At 42.4% G+C, this 20,426-nt stretch overlaps 1 protein-coding gene across 1 annotated transcript in view; it reads left to right on the top strand.

The window, feature by feature from the left end:
* KLHL14 (kelch like family member 14) overlaps window positions 1-20,426 on the top strand; it is a 58,854-nt gene that overhangs the window by 15,562 nt on the left and 22,866 nt on the right. Inside the window, exon 2 of the mRNA XM_068397028.1 lies at window positions 691-812. Coding sequence (XP_068253129.1) covers window positions 691-812 — 122 coding nt within the window. The remainder of the gene's footprint in view (window positions 1-690; window positions 813-20,426) is intronic.

The following is a 20,426-nucleotide window of genomic DNA, read 5'->3' as shown; positions in this document are numbered from 1 at the left end:
ACTCTGGGGAGGCTTACAACAACATCACAGTCTCATTTTTACCAATTGGTGTTGCTATAGCCAGTGGTGCACAGGGGGAGAGCAAAGAGAAGGGGGGAGCCGGGGGGGAGAGGGAATGCAAGAGTCTGGACTGAATTAAACAAACAAAAGTGCTTGTAAGTAGCATTTAACCCATAACCATTAGCCCAGTGCTGCTAATTGTACTGAACTATATATCTGAAGTTCAGTGTGTGATTAAAGAGTTGGCTCACAAACTCTCTGCATAACCTTAATTTTTTCAAGGTTCTTTGAGTGTAGAATGGCTTATAATAATGATTTTGACTAATACGATTTTTGACATGCAACTTTAATGCTTAACCTTAGTACAACTCCAGAGCATTTCATGTGTATTCAGCTGTAAAGAGTGATGATTTAAAGGGATAATATAAGAAAAAGGTCGTTCTAGAATGAACCTCTAACAAATTGCATAAAGGAAGCTTATTATTCCATGAGTAGAGAGATATGCAGCTTTTCTGATCATTTTTCTGCTTCGTTCAAAAAATTGTTGAGACATGATTGGGGAAAGAAACACAAAAAATGAAATAGAAAACTGCAAGCAGTGAACATTCTTTTGATGGTTATGATTTTGTTGCCACTAAAAATACTCCTCAGTAATGTGGTTGTTCATCTTTCCTCTTGTTTTGGGTGAAGAATTCGTTCCAATAAGAAAATGCTGTTATTGGTTGGAGGATTGCCTCCCGGACCTGACCGGCTACCCAGCAATTTGGTTCAGTATTATGATGATGAAAAGAAGACATGGAAAATACTGACAAGTAAGTGGTTTATTTTTGTACAGTTGTCTTAATGAATTTAAAAACATGGTTAATCAAATTAGACACTTTATTGATTTGTTTCTCTTCAGAGATTTGTTTATGTATCACAAGGGGCTTCACAATGGAGCAATAAATTGAGATTGCAGAAGATGCTAATTTTATAATAGGATAGGCCTAAATTAACATTGGCTTAAAATCATTCCAGTAAGTTTTTTAAGTAAACTTGTAAGTCTTTCCTACTGCAACATGAATCCATGCATATTTATGTACATATGAATAAAATCTGGTTTAGGAACAAAAAAAGGCAACGTTTGAGACAGTTTTCTCAGAGTCAGATCCCTGGAAAGCCATAGTACTAGAGCACACCTTTGATTCTCTTTTGCATTTTCATTTCCTTCTTCCAGCTTTATCTGTTGTCCACAGTCATTAAAGAAAGGTTTCCTCTGTACTGCTCTGCATGCATTGCTGACGGAAGCATTGGTGGAATATATCAGCTACAATAAACAGTGCACGGAGGCTCATATCACAAAATTCTTTCCCACCTTCTTTTAAAGGTTGATTGTGTTTTAGAGTAAGTATTTTGCCTCGAGCATCGAGATTTGGAACTTATTGTTATGTTGGTTGCGATTCCCAGTCTGACTTGGTCATGGAATCAAATCATAGCTTCTTGAATGCAGCAGGCTGTGTGTGCATTAGTCCCCTTGTGGCTAAACTGGCTGCATTGGTCAATAAAACTAAATTTTAACTGTCAAAATTGCCCAAAGCAGTATAGATAAAATGATAAATGAGCAATTTTGATCCATAAATCAAAGCCATACTTCTAAAACTGGACAACTGGTAAAACCTGGATTTCCTAATAGGCCTGCTTTTTTCCCCAGTAAAATACATTTTACAGAATTGTCTTCTTCATCCCTTATCCAAATGGAATACATCCACATTAATATTATATGGACAGGTTAGGATGAAAAAGGATTTAAAAGACTGCTATGATGCAGGGCTTGAAATGATGCCTTTGCATATTGCTTTCTCCCATGGAAAATTTAGGAGCCTTTCTCAAAGTGCTGCAACATAAAGACTGCTTAGGTATAGATGCCCTGGACTAATAGTTGAGGGTATTGTGTAAGAATGGAAATTTCAAAAGGTCATATGAACAGTACATTAGAAAAGTCTACAGCATCTGTGCTAGGGAACATACTGTGCTTCACATTTTTCAGAATAATGACATATGATACTCACCTCTGTAGGCTACTTCTAAGAAAATTCTGAAGATGGCAAATCAGGAAAAATCAATGATATTACACTGAAGGCAGAAGTGTTCAGGTTTTTTGAATTTGTTGTGTCTAATCCGGTAGCTCACCAGGATAGGCAGGAGAAATGGATCTATTGCGTCAAGATCTGAACTCTCCACTGAATTGAAATAAAAAACTTTATTCCAAATCTTACCTATCAGTAGATGTGTCAGATTTTGTAAGAATAAAATTTATTCAGTTCTTGGTTACTTACATTGTGATGCTATCTCCAAGACTGTGGGAAACTGGACCCAGAGGCTTGATACCTAAATGCTCTAGTTAAAAATCCATTGCTAGGATTTAAATAACACCACCATCTATGGTGGTGTTGAGAGGTGCTTCTAAATAATTTTATGTAATTTTATCGAAAGAATGTAGTCTTTTCTGTGTTACCTCTAACAAATAGTAACAAATAGTAACCAAAAATTCTCTTTCCATTCTGGTTAATGCACATAACCTTCTGTGCTGTGATTAGAAGAGAATGCATCTGTTAACAGTCCTAGCTAGCTCATGTTCAAGCACTTGGTGCTCAGCACTGGAAGTCCTGAAGGTCCCAGGATCTGTCTCAGTGTCGGCTGAGACACTGGCTGTCAAATATACAGCCCTCTCGTGACATGAGTAATCCTGTTCTTACAAAAACTGCTAGAAGAGGATGCCTTCTTGGCCTGGACTACTGTTCGAGGATGTCTTTTGACACTGAAAAAGACTAAATGTTAACAAGCATGATTTCTTAGAAGGTATTATTCCTACTCACCAAATGGTAGCAATAATTATTTTTTAAAAAAAGTTGAAATAAGAGTTTCTAGTATCCCCTGCTTTATTTTCTAACAATATAAGAGAGGGTAGGAAGTGGAGACAAGTTGGAGTAAAACTTTTGTCCTGTCCTTTCCATAAAACATTGAAGGACTATACAGCATAGGAGTGCAGGGACTTGAAGAACTGTGATTGAGCAGTTTTAGAGAAGACCACAAACTAATCACATTGTAACATGGTGGTAGTTCAGTGCAGTCATGGTGTTGTGTCAACATACTATGACATTTATGGTGTGTGGGAATTTAAGGACATTTTTCTATCTTTATATTGCACGTACTTTTTGCGATTTCCTTCCTTTATCCTTTTATCTGTCTTCCAGTCCACAGTTTGGAAAATAATTGGTCTGTTTATTCTTATCAGAGATGTTCAATCAGCAGCGAAGGAGGAAGATTTTTTTTCTGTTTCTTTTTCACTTGGTTAGACAGTGCTGTCAGTCCTGAGGTTGCAGTTCACCCCCAACTCATCCGTGCAAATGAGGAGTTTGCTCCCTAGTGATCAGGGGCGGAGTAAAAGCTGTATCCTGCTCATGAGGTTCTGTGATGGGAATAATCTCAGTCCTTGTAGTCTGGTGTTTCAGGGTGTTCTGTCTTACTATCGCCTTAGGTGTATTTGATTTCCTCCTGTACTAACAGACATTTACAAAGTCTTTAACCTTCTGCCTTCCAGTAGACGCCCCCATGCACCAACAAAAAGCCAGGTTTTGCACTTAGAGGCTTATGATCCAATGTAAATGTGCACAGAAATTCCCCTTTCTCTCCTCCAAACCCATCTACGTTACTCATTTTCTGCTCTCTGTGCCAGCGGCATTTGGGGGTAGAGAAGGTGGGAAAGAAGCTTGCAAACACTTAGTCCTGGGTGCAGTGGCAGGGCCATTGAGGAGGAGATGGATGAGAGGAGTCTGAATCTCCTCTTGTCACCCTCCACTGAGAGGAGCCCCAAACCCCCAGGACCTGCAAACCTGTTTGAGAGGGAGCTGCTTGCCTGTTGCCTTTTTCCTTCACAACGTGGAGAGTGGCTGTTGGAACCCCTCAGTCGCTTAGGCCTGTGTCCTGCCTTGTGTGATGTGTAAGGAACAGGAGAAGATCAGCCATCAGAAACTACTGACTCCCTGTAAGCTGTCGTGCTGCGGTTGGAGCTATGAAGACAGCTGCAGGTGGAACAGAACAAGCTATCGAGTATGACAGCTCAGCAGAGTAGCAATCTCATTTTGTTCCTGCGACAAGACTAGATCTATTGGCAGGGGATACTGCCCACCTCTCTCTGCCTGGCTACCCAAAGCACCAAATGCATCAGTACTAATGGGAGTAATTCTAAAGGTATCAGGAAAACAACTTGCCTTGTTCATAGATCCAGAAGAGGAGGGGAAGCATGCACCCATTTCCAATTTTTTAATGTCATCATCTATAGGCAAGAATGCTATGGCTCAAGGGATCGGTAGATTTTTCACAGTCTAGTATTACTGTGTATTTTTCCTGTCTGGTACTTCTCAGAGAATTATTTTTTCTATGTTGGCAACAAAGAATAGAGACAGAATAAAGAAAAAAAAAGGAGAAAGTAAGTGACATTTCACAAACATTTTCTGCCACCTAATTTTACTTGATAAAATTAGGGCATAATCCTAATCTGAGATTCATAATGTGCACGTTGCTGTATAATTTGGATCATTTCTTATTGCCCAGTCGTGCCTGAGCAAAGTAGAGGCTTTTATAGACTGTATGGCAAAGTACAGTGAACAGATCTTCACTGCGCGATTTCTTTCCAGGCTTGCTTACACGTGCACAAACACCAGTTCATTTTTTAACTGGGTGCTACCTGTGTCGCTTAGCAGCAACAGGCTACCACTGCCAGTGACACAAACTGAACGGCTGACGGGTGTTTGACAGCAAAAGTTCTCTCTATTAATGAGGTTTCATTGTGCCATGATATTTTGCAGCCCTCATAACTACTTACTGGATGTGGGACAGTGGGGAGGTCTCTGTGTCACCACCTCATGCCTCACTGCTCAGAACCAGCCGCTGTTGCTTGGGTTTTAATTACGAGCTGCGGTCCTGCCAGGAGTCCTTGTTTAATCGTAGAACTCCTTTGGTTGTTTAACTGCAACATTTAAGATTAATTAAACTTTAAGGAAGTGAAACAATGTTTTGTTTGTTAGAATTCTTATGTAATAATTGCAAGTTTCAAAATCCAGAGCCTGTAAAGATCTTTTGTGTTCAGAATTGCATAGCTTTCCCAAAAACCCTACTGCTAAGGCAATGATGTATTACTTTCACTTTCATTATATGTTTTTAATCAGAGCGTGACTTCACACTAGACAAAGCGATGCTTTATGCATGGTCTGCCTTGTTTTTTGCTAAAATCTTTTGACATGATTAATTTTACTTTAACGCTTTTGTCTTGTTGTAATGGTAAGGATGATGGGTATAAACCAGGGCAAAAAATGCACGCTTTTCTGTCATAATGCCTCTAAGCATTTAAAAAGTATATTAAATGAAAGAAAAAAATATCGCAAGAGACTGATCCAACTGGAATTAAATTTCTTACTACGTGAACAGACAATGCAAGAAATAAATAAAAATGATGCATTCATTGTTTTAGGTGTTTTTTTTTTGTATTTTTTCCATAGGAATGTATCCATCTGTCTGATTAGAAGCGATAAGTAGAGAGAAATTGTGTTTCACAGGTTTCTAGATATACAGTGAATCCTCCTTTCAATGCAAAATTCCTTTTTCTCTAAAGCACAGGAGGGTAAAATACTGGAAATGCTACTGAACTCTTACATGGCGTGTTCCATCCATGTGAAGCTGCAGCAGATCTTTCTTTTGTATTGGTACCTTGTTTTTCAGTAAGGTGCTAATTGTAACATTCCTTAACCTCCCTAGCTAACCACATCATCTCTGTAAACCACAGAGAGGATTCAATGAGCATCAAAATAGTGGCAAATATATGTATGGGCAATAATGCATTGATGCTTAGGTATTGCACTAGGTTTGGATTTTAATCCAACATAAAAGCCAATGTCATTGTCCAATGAAAAGTATAATACAGGCGATATATTTGGATAGGAAAGATAGGGAAATGTCCAGAAGGTCACCAGACTGGAGAGTTTAGTCAGGATGACCAGCGCCCCATTTCTGGTTACTTCTTTTCCTAGTTATCCTGTAGTCTTATTTGAGTTACCGTGACTTTCCTGCCCTTTGCTACGTATATTTACATCTGGTGTGTTTGGTCCATGTGTAAGGACAAACAATGAACCAGGCACTTCAATTTCCTTCTCCATCTCTCTCCTTCATGCCAGCAGCAATCACACAATATCAAGGAGTTGTCATTTATTTGTCTTCCTCTGACTTGCTGATCATAACAAGCAGCTGGTAACCTTTTCATCCTCGATGCTCTGATAAAGTTGGTCTGCATTCTCCTTCCTTCTCCAGGTTGGCTGTGCTTTCATTTTCACGTGAGGCAACCTCCACTGCAGGTAGTCTGGTCTGAATACAACATCTTTTTATTTCTGTCATTTTGACTTTTTATATTTCCTTTGAGTATGTTCTGTGACAGTACGGCCTCCTGTACAGCAGTCGTCCATCTTCAGTAACACCACTTTGTGTCAGCCAGCACTTAGGTATAGTGGTGGTTCTAGAAACCATTTCAGCATCATTATTTATGCATTTTACCCACAGGGGAATCAAGTAAAAGGAAGGTGGAATGGTTTGCTTCATATCATAGTCAGCATCAGAGAACCTGGGTCACTCCACTCCCCAGCCCACATCGTTTCTGCTGGAATAGGTTGCATTTCTTTCTCTTCCGTTTTCTTTGGCAGTTCTGTGATGCTCAGTTGTGTCAGTGTTTCCTATACAGAATGATAATTTGTCCTTCCTGGGCAAATTAATAACAAAAGTCCTGTTCCCCTGTTTTTCTGAAATGGCTTTGGAGTCACTAAGAGTTTCTGGGTCCTTCATGTGTTGGAGTGCTTTTATCCAGTTTTCTCTTTTCCAAGTTGGTTACTTACAAGACAGACAGTATGATTTATATGCTCACATCAGAGGTTCTTGGGAGAAATTTTCAAAGGCATGAATGTCAGTTTAAGTACCGCTAGATGCCTAGCACATATTGTACCTTTGGAAATGTTACATCTTTTAAGTAAAGAAATTCATCCATTATAGAGCTTTTACTTTTTAGAAGGATGGTAGTGTGTTAGAAGCAAAGATTTCCTCCTTCAATTTATCCCCAATCAATTGGTAACTGAATAAAAGAAGTGGTGTTTGCAAAAAGTGAGCGACGTCAGATGGACAGGTTAAGTCTCTTGACGTATGCCAGTTACAACTTCTTCCCCTTTTTTTCTCACTTGTGAGAACAGTGCACACTTATGTTAATCAAAAATGTGTCTTGATGGACACTTCTTCACAGCCCTGATAAATTTCATCTCTCTTACTCCATTTATCCAGCAGTCAGGAATGCTGCAGCTACTGCTTCAGTGCTGTGTCAAGGATGGTTTCAGCACTGCACTGAAAAGCTTGAGCAAGCATTAGCGTATTGCTAAGGGAGTAGTCTTGATATTATCCACTAGACAGATTTAATAAATGTGGTAGATGTATGTAGAAGTTGTACATGTACACATATGCACATGCTCTTATGTAACCTCCTTCTTAAATAAACACAGTGATTGCATTAAAAGCTAATTTTAAACATAAATTCTGTTTATATTTTCCATTCTTATATTTAGCCCCTTTTAAAAGGTTCAAACCCAGGAAAATACAGTCACAAAAGAAGAGAGATTCATACACAGAAAAGTTAGCTATCAGTACGACTGTCCAACTGTAAGCCTGGAATTAGGAGATTTCTTCAGTGTGTTCAGACACATTGCCAATAAGCCACATGCTTTACACATACAGGGAAGTGAGAATATAGAAGTGAGAAACAAAAATACAGTGAAGAGTATTTCTTCACATGTGACATACTAGAGGTTAGCCACAACTCCCGTTCTGAGGATGATGCATGGGAATACAACCATGCAAGTGCCATTAATGGTGCACGCCTGCGTATCTAAGAGCAAGACACAACTCTTAAGAATGAGTGAAAATGTAGCATGTTCTCACAATAAATGCTGTATTTGTGCCTTAAGTATTGTTTTCTTCTGCACTACCATTAGTGAGATAACTTTCAAGAAATGTCAGCTCTCTTTTTGTGCATTTTTCTTTTTGATTACAATGTTGTTAGCTTCTGCTTTTACACAGGTGTTACTTGGTCGTGTGTATCTTTTGTGATAACCTCTGTACTCTGTGCCTGGCTTGACCAAGCAACCTGTTCACTTCACCTCAGAGAATGAAGGACTAGTGTAAGTAAATTACTCACTTGTTTTTTTTTAATAATTTCAGTTGAGACTTTGTTTATAAAGCAGATTATTCAGCATATTCCCCTCTTATTTGTAAGTGTGATGTATTTTAGATTCTGGATAGCTTTGTCTTCCTGTATTCCCAGTCCTTTCAGCTTGCTATGCTGTGTCTTTGAAATGGCCAGTCTTATTGCTGCATTCAGTCTCGTGCTAAAGCCCTCAGTAGTCTTTCAGCTTCTCTTGGCTACTTTCTGCCCTTTGTTATGGACTTGTGAACGCCTGTCTCTCTGGAAACCAGGCTGTTCATTTTCTTCTGGATATGCAAAGATGCCTGAATCTACTCACCTTCATTCTCAGAAACTCCACTGGCAAACAATTGCTATCAGGTAGAGTCCAGAAGCGTTACCCAAATGTCCTGTTCCCTGCCTCTGCTCAGCCAGGACTGTTCGTGGTCGAAAGCGTGGGCGGGACAAGAGAACAAGGCACAGCCCCGTTCCTAGACATCCTTAAGTGGGGACAGAGACAGTGCAGAGCTGAGCCACAGGTGGCCCTAAGTAAGAAGGCAGCAGGTATAAGACAGGTGAGTTATTGGATGATCTGTGCCATTTCCACAGCAGATGCTGATTTCAGGCTTCTGCAGAGATGTCTTACCAAGAAAGCTGCTGGTTCCTGGAGGTGCCTCTCACTGCTGTATTCTTGCAAGTACGTCAAAACCTTTGACTCAAAACCTTCCTTCTGGATCACAGAACTTACCTTTTTCTACCTCATCTTTCAACTTGAGTTATGCATCTTTACAGGTGGCTTGAGGATGACTGTTCCATTTTGCAGCAATTTCTACAGCTTTGTTCCAAGGCAAAGGCAAAATGAAAACAAATTCCTTCAAATGTTTTTGCAAAACCAGTGTTGTATCAGAACGTCCCTTCTCATCTCAACAACTCTTGTGGGGTGGGGAAGAGGAAAGCAGCTGAGGTTCAAGTCCCTGCTTTGCTCAAGGCAGAGTACAATTTTTTAACTTACGAATCCCTCGTGTGTGTCCCAATGGGTATTTCACAGCCCCACCAAAGACAGTTTTGTCCAGTTTTGCAAGGCTAACTACGAACCAGAAACTGCATAGCTACAAATAAGAAGTTACTATGACTTCAACGGTAAACCCAGGTGAGCAACAGAGCATAGATACTTGGACTTAATGCAGTCCTGAAGGATCTGCAACATTTCGAGTCATCTCAGCCTATGGGCATCGTGTGTCTGCTATGAACACACATATCATGGTGCTGGGAGCTGGGAGCTGTGTTGTCCTGTCTTCCGTCCAAAGCAAGTGTCTCACCTGGCTGGATATATATTTCAGTAAAGTCACATAATTTCTAGTGAAAGGAAATACTGTCAAAAATGTCCTCATCAGATCTGTTTGTGTAGGTCCCTTAATACTACTTGGCCACTGTCTCTAAAAAATCAGCCATCTGGAATAACTTCCACGCAAAATTATGTGGCATTGTGTGAATTTAGTGCTCACTGCAAACATGGCTTTCTGTTTCTTAGATGATTTCAGGTAAAATTTATGTGTTTATTCTTACCTAGTTGCTGTGGGATTTATGTAGCATTAATGGGAGCTAGGCATGTATGGAGACGAAAATGAACTCTGGTGTGTTTCTAGTTGCTTACTTCAGAAAGCATTCCCTTTTTTCAGTATCTTATGTGATGTTTTATTTATGTACAAATGGGTTGCAAACAGGATGGCAAAGCACTGCTAGCTGGGCAAAAGGTCATCATAAAAAATTCTCATAGAAATCCTCAGACTTTTTTGAGAAGTTGATACATGGTTTATAAATTTTCTGCTCTCAAATGTTCCTAAAACAAAAGGTAGTTTCCTTCCAAGAAATGTTTTGTACGCAGTTATTTGCAATACAGATTTCAGAAGCCTGCCTTAGCTTTCTCAGTTTTGTAAGTGCTATTAATGGCAAGAGGTGCACATTTTGCATCCTCAACTTTATTTGCTGTTGTATGTCCTTGTTGTGTTGTGGTGGCTCATTGTTTCTAGGAAGTCATTCTCTTTTCAGTTTTCCTCTGTTTTCTCACAGCTTGATTAAGTTCCTTTCTCCCTTTCCTTCCCCATCCCTTCCCCCTTCCCTACCCAGCCCCCTACTCCTGTACCTTCCCTCTGTTTAAGACAGTAATAAAATTTATTACGGACTTGAGAGGGTTTTTTTCTAAGCTTTCTGTCTCATACCAGGTGTTGTATGAGCTACTGCTTTCATTTAACTGAATGCTGGAGTAAGTATCTGCAGGAAGAGACTAATATGTCCTTACGGGGATGGTCTTTGGTATGTTTTGTCATATTTATATATTGTGATTCTACTCCCAAATGGGGATTGTGCTACTATAGGGTATACAACTGCAGAACGACTGTTCACACCAAGAAAAAAAGTGTTAACAAATTGAATAGTAATGAATTAACCTGCAGAAAAAGCATTTTGCCCTAGTACACAGAAACCCTGCATAACTAGAGCATATAATTTTAAATGAAGCAGGCTCTAGGAATGCCTCAATGGGTGTGCTGTCGACAGTAGCTCATAATTCATGGATATGAATTATGGCTGAATATCAGGAAGAAACTTCCTGACATTGAGATCTATTAGGTTGTGGAATAATGTCCCATGGGAAATGGTAGAAAGCCCATTGCTTAAGATCAGACTGAGCACTAGGAAAGGTACAAATCCTGGCCTGGCCTCAGTGTTTTAGGGCAGATGAATTAATTGCTTTAACATATGCCTTCCTGTCAATCTAGACAAGTGATGTCTTCTAGTATTTGCTGGGCAGGAGCAGCAAAGGCAGCTGTAGTACGAGCTACCCTACCTTGCCCCATGACTGTGCCCCCTCTGGTTGTGAATACATCACTCCCAGGGGTAAAAAAAAACAGGTGACTTTGAGCCCCCGGAGAACTGCCCTGGAGAATCGCTGTGCTGGCTTTGTGGGGGCCTTGGCTTTGGACCTGAGGCACCCAGCTCAGCTTGCAGCTCTGCTGCCAGGGGGGCTCACACCCACCCTCTGCACGGGGGTCCTCCTCCTGGGTCTCCTCCAGTGCTGCGCTAAGACTCCTGCAGCTCTTGTGAGTTACCTTAAATTAGTGTGCACGGTGCAGGGGGAGGTGCTGTCACAGCCCCCCAAAGCGGTCTCTTTATAACAGGACACCAAGGCACGGTGTCGAATGCAGTAAGTCATGTCACAGGAGCATTTGAGGGTGCAAAGCCGAAGCAGGTGGCGTCGGTGGACTGGGGCGAGTGGCAAAAGCCCGACGTGGGGTGGTCTCGTCCGTAGTGCCTGTGGGGAGCAGTGTGTGAAATAAGCTGGGCTGTATTTTTGGCACGGAGAGGGCGGCTGGTTTGCAGCTGAGGTGCCCTGAGCTAACCTGCATCTGTGTGAGCTGCTTGTGAGGGCTGAGACGGGGAGCGAGCCCGGCACCCCAGTGCTTTGGTATGAGAGACCCCCACTCAGGATCCCAGGGAGCTGGTGAGAGGGACCGTGAAAGGGAATTTGGATCTTTTCCACCGTGTGAACATCTGCTTTCCGTGAACCCGGGTGAGCCTACCCGGATGCTCGCTGAGCTCAGCAAACACCCAGAGCTTCCAGTGGCTGGTACGAGCCTGTCATTTTCAGTAACAAATGGTCTGTCACTGAATAATTTTAAAATTTCCCATTTTGTTACAAGTAGATAATGTATTTAATGCACATGATTTAGCTTTAACTTAGAGGGGAAAAAAGTCTTCAACTCTGAGATGGCTACAGCTAAAACTGTTAAATCATGCTTGTTTCCTTGTGAATAAAAACTAAATAGATGCAAGTGCAGTGACAGTTTTACAGTGCTGACAATAACCAGCAGCACCTTGAAGTATACGGGTAGGCCAGTGCTTTGAGTTCTGATTATTTAAAAAAAAAAAAAGGAAAAAAAAAGAGAAAAACAATAAGGTTTGACTCCAAAACTTGAAATTAGGAGACAGTAAATGGTCCTCCCTGGGTTAAGCAGGAAAGGAAAAATTGAGAGAGAGATGCACTTGCATCACTTTCAGGTGGGGAGGCTTGGCAAATTATGTTATTAGAAATCATTAAAATAGATTTAAATAGAATTACCATGATAAGTGATGTAAGAGCCATGTTTCTTCTCTTCCCCTCCTTCCACCCCAGTTTTACACACAGAAGAACAGAGTGTACGGCTCCAATCTGAACTCACCAGCAGCTGTTTGCTTGCTGGTCAAGAAGTACAGCTGCTGTATGTGCACAGCCTTAACAAACATATATACCATATGTAAAAGATACTTTTTGGATTGAAATGACGTGAAAGGAATGTCAAAGAGCTGCCAGATCAGCAAGAAAGAAACAGATTTTTTTCCCTAGGTAAATCATTAAAGACTAACAAAAAACAAGTCCAATTAAAGGTCATGGAGCAGTCTTCTGCCCTCGTGCACGTGAAAGGCATTGTGCAGGCGTAACTAAGGCAGAATTTGACTCCCAAATTAACTCATTTGCTGGATGCAAAACTGAAAGAAAATCCTTATGACCAGCTTACAAGTGTATATAATGAAAAATTACAACAGCAGAAAAATGTGTTTGTATCATATCTGTAATTCAGCAAAGTATTAATCACACTGATGTTTAGCAGTGTGTTTAAATACATGCTTAAGTACTTCGCTAAGTACTGCCTGTAAACCACTCCATATGACAGTGCATTAACATAGGACAGAGTTTATCTATATACACTCTCCAGAGAACTAGAATTATTTTAAGCACTGTGGCAGCCAGTAGTACAGAGCTGGATGATCTGTGGTGTCCAAATCCCAGCCTTCTGGGTAGTCCTGGTGCAGTCCTTGTCTCCCAGCTGCGTTACCACTGATGTCTGCACAAGCTCCTTTAAACTTTGTTCTATTCAGCAGAACCGCAACTGCTGGGATCAGCTGGGCATTTACTGGCTCCCATTAACTTCAGCTCCAGGAAAGAAAGATACGTCCAGGGCAGAGGTGCCCCATGTAAGGGTTTATACAGGGCTCAAGCCTCCAACTTAAGTCTTGTTAGTGTGCGGGGTGTTTCAGGGGCTTTTTACACTGGGGCACATTTCACCCAGCCAGGTTGGAGCCACGGTCCTCCTGTCAGCTCTTGGGCTTTCTTCAGCGCAGCTCCAAGAAGTGATCATATCAGTGCTCAGAAGTTTGGTTTTTCTTAGCTGCGAAGATTTACAACAGCAATAAAGCCCTGACATAGTGTCCCTTTTCCTGCAGCCATAATTTGGCTTTACCCCAGCTGCTTGATTTTAACAGCCTGGCCTTCCCTCAGAGAGGCAGGGTTGCCCTGGAAAGGGGTTTCCTCCCAGGTAGAACAGCTCTGGTGCCTGCCTGAAGCAGTTGCAGTCACTTGAGGGCTTTCATTTGAAACTTTCAGTATTGGAAAATAATTCGTTGTCCTCAGAGAAATTGAATGATTCCTTAGAGAAAAGTCCTCTGGCTTTACACAGCACGAAACAGTAGTGTACAACAGGAATGAAGATACATCTTTAAATAATAGAGGAATTTGTTTGAATAATGGTAAACTCACTGTTTCAGGAGAAAATGTTTTTATAGAGAAAACTTCTATTGATCTGTCACCTTCTATTGATTTTCACAAAAAAAAAATTCTTCCAGGGCTGGCCGTTTAACTGTAAGATACCACGGTTATTTGCCTCTGCTTCTGAAGTCACTAATTGCCTTTTTGCAGCATGCAAAAAGTGTTCTCCAGAGCTCTGCATTTCCCCTGATGTTCAGAGGCTTTGTGGGGTGCTGCGGGAGCTACGTAGCAGTGGGGTGCTTGAACTGCCCGTGGGTGCATGGCCAGGGCTGGAAAGTCTTCTCCTCTTTGCAGAAGCAAGGAGCACCAAAGTACCGGAAGACTAATGATTGCGCACCAATTCTGGGTGTAAGGAACCCCACGGAGGGTGCAGGCAGGGTGAAGGAGTGGCTGGTTTTGGTTGGTTGGGTTCGTTGGGGGTTGCATAGTTGGACAAGGAGGGCAGTCGCCAGAGCTGCTTGCTGGGTTTGCAACTGGGATTCACGCTGGGTGGGCTCCAGAGGCTGGTGCAAAAATGTCATGGCGGTGTCACAGGAAAAAAACAGAAGCAAAGGAGAATGTGGTCTATTAGAGGGAAGAAAAGTGAGCTGTGTGAACCAAATTCATACCACTCCATGAAATCTATGGGTGAAATCTATTATGAATTTAATGTCTGTTCTACTTAAAAAGGATTTGTGGTTGTCCACTGGAGCAGCCCACAGACAGGTACTAAAAATCTGGAAAGAAGTATTTGATTTACCCATTTATTGATCACTTCTATATGCCTTCTTAACATGTTCTTTCCTGCCACCAGTGCATACAGCACCTGCTGAACTCAGGCCTGGGACCAACTGGGACCTTTAAAAGAAAAGACAGCCTGAGAGTACACCAGTTCAGGCTAAGTCAGTAGCATGAAGTTAGTTCAGGTATTATTATACTATAACGTAACGATTTTGGTACTCACAGTTCTACCCTGGAACTGTCCCCTCAGAGCGCTACAATAATACTGGCCTTTGTCATGTGTCTAAATAACTGAGTACCTAATTGTGATTATTTCAGGGGAGTTGCTGCAGAGTTACATTAGCAGTGTTGCCAACAATTTTATCTCTGATCTTGCACATTTAGTATATTAAGACAAAGCTCTGTGATTCAACTGATTATTTTTTAAATAGGAGGTTTTGATCTTATGGTTGAAAATTGAAAGTAAATTGAAGAAAGTAAATTGAAGGGGCATCAAGCATATGTAGTGTCTCGGATTTAGTGGTCTGCATTGTAAGTTTTGGAAATGTTTTGCTTGTACTGTGGAGTAGGGAGCAAATAACTAAGCCCACAAGATTTGTAATGTGATTTGAAGACAACATTTTTGCAAAAATGCTTAGTATTTGTGTTTATCAAAACTATGTTTATGTACCCTGGTACTGCAATAAGAATGAATGTGAACCTTCAGTGACATTGATCTCAGCAAGTGTCCCAAACAGGTTTTTGTAATAGCTCAGAGGTTCTACATATTGTAGAATGCCAAAAAGTACTTCTTTATGTCAAAAAACAAAATAAATCAGAGGATTTATCATTTGAAAGTCTACATGTAGCTGATCATATGGAGCTGTCTTTGCAGACTCAATGTCTGAAGTTCGGCTTTAAGGACTCTACAGAATTTTAACAAAGGTATTTCTCTAATAAAAATGCCACACTGCTTCTTTGGGATATGTATAGTCAGTGCAAAATTTCAGCGTTGTACTGTTTAAATAAGGTACATTGGCATTAGGAGTAGGCTGATTTCATCAGCTCATTTTGCAGGTAGTTGCTATTATTGTTTGTTTGTTATCTGTGGAACTTTTTTGAGTCTAAATCTTTTGTAATTTTGTTACGGTCAAAGGATTGCAAGAGATCCAGCTCATCTACTTTTCTCCAAGGTAGCACCCACTAGTTAAGCCACAATGCCTGCTAGTGCTCATGTTTGTAGGTGGTTACAAACATAAGGTAAAATGTGCTCTTTCAAACAATCTAATCAGTGCTTTAAGGTAGTTTTAAGCTAGTGGCTTTTCCTAATTGTAAGAGACTTGAAGCAATTACTGCAGCCCAGCTGATACGTGGTGACTTTCACAAGCGCAGCGCTCAACCAAAGCAATTACGTTGATCATATGGTCGTGCTCTGTAGTGTGAATCAAAACTGTTTGTATCAATGGTAACCTAATTTGTGTAAAAACACATTTATTTTAGCCAGATATAGATCAGCAGTGTCCATATGAATATATATGAGGAAATGCACTGCATTTGGGATTATATTCTGTCTTTACCAATTTATAGGAAGACTGCGAACTCCTGAGGATCAGTCTGAACTAATGTCCGGTAATGATGCCCTGCGCACTGTGTTTTTGCAATAAATTAAAAAAAGAACTCCTCAAGTGCACGTTTTGTTTTCAATTTCCTTTGTGTTTCTTTTTCTGCCACATTTTTTTCATCTGTTTCTCTTTGTGAAAATCCAAATTCATCAGGAACGAAGGTTAAGTTGAGTTTTCACATGCAGGGTATGTTGACAGGACATACTGTTGGGCAGCACAAATCTGTCTGCCCATGCTTGTCTCCCAGTTCACAGCTGAGATGTAACTGCCTAATCAATTGCTGCATTGCCGCTTGGGTGTACCCCTGTGTGTGGCTCTTTGAAGATTGCTTTTGAGACACTAGCAGGGGTGTAGGCCTGTGGAGGGCTGGCTGTGACAGGCTCCGAAATGCAAGTTATCCTGTTGCTGGGGTAAAGAGGAGAACTGAGGGTGTGCATACCCCCATCAGTACTGCTGCGCTGTGTTAGGAGCATCCCCAGCAGCTGCCCTCAGGTAGTCTTCCTCTGCTGAGTAGGAGGAGGAATTTCTCTACCCATACCAGGAAAGAAAAATAAAACTTCAAAATGATCCTGCCTTCCTTGCTCTTCTTCTCTTGGCCATGGAGAAGAAGAAGAAAGAGTCTGCAGGAGCTTGCAAGGCTGGTGCAGGTCATGAGAAGGTGCTGTGTAGGATCTAGGATATCTGTGTTTTAGTAGAAGGCTGGAAGAAGTTGATGTTGGGAGGGAGTGCTTGGCTGTATTTTATACACAGGTTTAATAGTAAGCAGTGTTACTGGGATGGATGGTGCCTTGAGAGGGACAGTTCTCCTTGTAAGCAGTTGGGAAGGAGTGAAAGAAGGTGTGATTCAGCAGTGGTGCGTATGCAGGTAAATACCAGTCCCTTCCCACATTCCTGATGGAATAGGCACGCTTCAGCTTCTGCGTGCGTTCCCAAAAAAAATCATTCTTTAAGGAGAGGAGAGCTGTAATCTGGCCACCTTTACGCAGTTCAGTTTGGGATTAACCTTGAGTAAAACACTGTTTCCATTGGAAAGGAGTGACTATTTTAGAAAGAATTCTTTTTTTCCTGTAATTCTGTAGGTTTTTTTTTGCATCACAGTTTCCTCACGTTCTCTTTCCCCTTCCTTACCCCTGTAATGAGGAAGCACGCTCTTTGTCAAAAGCGAGCATGTTGTTTTACCCGGCTTCCAGATCATTATTAAGAGAGAGAGGGAGAGAGATTTGGCGGCATGTTGGCGGGGAAGGGAACTGTGCCCGCTATATTTCACTGGGACTGGAGCGTGGAGTAGAAAAGCAGATGTGTGCGGACTGCCAGAGAAATCGCTGACTGCTCCTCGCGCAGTCTGGATTCGGGGAGCTGAGACAAGACGAGGCAAAGCAGGTATGACTGATAACCGTGCCAGAGCCTCAGCACCCGCCGTGCCCATTGCAGGCAGCAGGAGCCAGCGGGGCTCAGCATCCTCCAGGATGGATGTGAGCGTTCGCTGGGGTTTGCGCACTCCGTTTGATTTCTTCCCTTTCACGCCGAACACGAGGAACAAGCAGAAGTTAACTGCCTGGGAGGAAGCTGGCTATGGCTTTTTTTTTTGTGCTGCGTTTCATCTCTTTGTTTTTTGGTTGGCTGCAAAACCTGAAGCCAAAAGATGATGGAAATGCCTCTCCCGGGGGAGGGGGGAGCCGAGCACACCGCACCCCATCTAGTGGCTTCGCCTCGAACTGCCGGCCAGGAGGAAATGCGGCAGGAGGAGGAGGAAGGAGAGGAGGAGAAGGAGGAGGAGGGGGCTCCTGCAACTCGGTAGACTTCGGACGCCACAGCACCTACGTGCTGGGTGAAACAGAGATCCTGAAGCAGCTTCAGGGTAAGGAAGGCGTTAGCTGCCTGTCAGACCTAGGGTGCATCACACACAGGGGACTTGGCACCAAGCGTGAAAAGAGCGTTAGACAGACAGCGATACCAAGCCCTCTGGAACTGGGAACCTTAATTTGGCCTCTGTTTGCCTAAGCGTTAAGATACGATCTCTGATAATATCACATACTATTCTTTGTCACACATCAGTGCATAGAAGGGACGGTGCTGAATTTCTCCTCATAGCATTTTGTTTTCTCTGTTGTTGGGCAAGTAGATCTTGTCTGTCACACGCTACTAAAATCTTCTGAAGACAGAATTTTTTCACAAGGTTTCATTTATAGCGTTCACAACCACAGGGGCCAACTGCTTCATTGGCATTCGTTGTGGCATTTTTCACCATCCTCTTAGTGAAGAGCATAGGCCGTCATTCATCCCATTTCGTAGATGAGGAGCAGGGGTGCAAGGAAGTTAAAGTCAAAGGTATCCTTTATTTTGGAGTGCCCCTTTCAAGACCCCTCAGACCATGCTTTCCAGACTGCCTCTCCCACCTACTTCAGTGAACAGCAGTGAGCACAGAGCGCTCCTGCATCTCAGACATGGGGATCAGAGCAGGCAGAAAATGAAGCACATGTAATTAGTGTTCTCAGAACAGGGGAAACAGGTAGCAGCGAAAAAATTAGCTTAAGGGACTTGTCTAGCACCGCAGTAAAATCAGGTGGCAAAGGCAGGGACAGGATCCTGTCCTTCAGCTCAGGGCACAGCTGCCTTAACTGTGCAAAATCCCGTCTGCTCCTGCAGCTCCCAGCCTCTCCCTACACACCTTCCAGAAGTGAAGCAACCTCTTGCAGTCAGAGGTCTTGTTTGCTGTTACCTGCTTCATTCATAGGGCAGCTTCATCCCCTGCATGGCCATATGGTAGGTGAAGCTGTTGCTGTTTCAAATTCCTTTCCACCCCATCCCATTCCAAACCCCATCCCATGGTCCTGTCTCCTCCTTCATGTCAGCGCTGGAACTCATTTGATTCCTGGGTGAGCCTGCTCAGGTCATTAAACCAATATGAAAATATACTATCTTGTTTTCTGTGTTATTTTTCCACCAGATTATTGCTTTGAAAGGGCTCACTGAAGGGGTGCCGAGGAGAGACTGTGCTGGCACAAAGAGTGGCCTGGATTGCCTGGGCTGTGAGAGGAACAGGGCCACAGCAATGATGGGTTAGACCCATTTAAGTTTTTGGTATCATGCTGTGGTTGTAGTTTCACAACCGTGATAAGCTGATGCAAGTCAGTGCTGCTGCTGATACATCAGTCCTTCCCTTCTTCTCATGGCCTTATGCTCCTGCTAACCCCAATTTGTGAGGCCAGGCAGGAAAGCTTAGTGGGGATCAGATCTGGGTTAAATTCAATGCACCTTAAAAAATAGTGTGGTTTCTTGCTTGTTTATTGCTTGGCTGCATGCGTGCATCAGCCATTGCAAGAGTGATGGGACCTGGGACAAAAAATGGCAGAAGTGTTTCATGCAGTGGCAGCTTCTGAAGGTCTCTGGTGTCCATAGGACTGAACCTTCAGCAAGATGGGCAGTTGGGAAGTGTCATGGTTAGCTGTTTAAGGACCATACCAGCATAAATAAACAGAGGGGTGCTGGAGGAGATGTGCGCTGCAGCCTCTCATAATGTCATAACTTCTGAATGCCCCACATCTCCTCAGCATTTTCATAGACTTGAAGGTGAAACTCCCTTTTCAAGATATGCTGACTAACAGTGCGTCGTGTAGGCTGGCTTTGTAGCTCTGCCATACACATCTCGTGCCTTTTGAATTCAGGCGGTTGCTGGTGACAGTGGAGGCTGTGCGTCCTGGGAACCAGGGGTGTGAAAAGCACAGGTTTCCACCCAGATGTGCTGACAGCAGAGGAGTGTGAAGAGTGTAGGACTTGGGGCTCTGGATCAGTATGTGCTGCTGTGTTTGCAGATTTTGGCATCTTCCAGTCTCGGTCCTGCCATGGTTTTCTCCTATCAGGAGCTATTCATTATTTCTTCCATGAGGAGATTTTGTTGTGTGAAATGTCACACATGAGTGTTTCACCATGAGACTGCTATGATGTGATGAGATGTCGTTCCCCAGTAACATATCATAGAATCAGAATGGTTTGGGTTCAAAGGGACCTTAAAGATCATCTAGTTCCAGCCCCCCTGCCACAGGCAGGGACACCTTTCCTCTAGACCAGGTTGCTCAAAGCCCCATCCAACCTGGCCTTAAACACTGCCAGGGAGGGGGCATCCACAACTTCTCTGGGCAACCTGTTTCAGTGTCTCACCACCCTCACAGTAAAGAATTTCTTCCTAATATCTAATCTAAATCTACCCTTTTTCAGTTTAAAACCATTCCCCCTTGTCCTGTCACTACATGTCCTTGTAAAAAGTCCCTCTCCCGCTTTC

Source organism: Nyctibius grandis, chromosome 3 (assembly GCF_013368605.1).
Source record: "Nyctibius grandis isolate bNycGra1 chromosome 3, bNycGra1.pri, whole genome shotgun sequence".
Lineage (NCBI taxonomy): Eukaryota > Metazoa > Chordata > Aves > Nyctibiiformes > Nyctibiidae > Nyctibius > Nyctibius grandis.
This window is presented reverse-complemented; position numbering and strand designations above follow the sequence as displayed.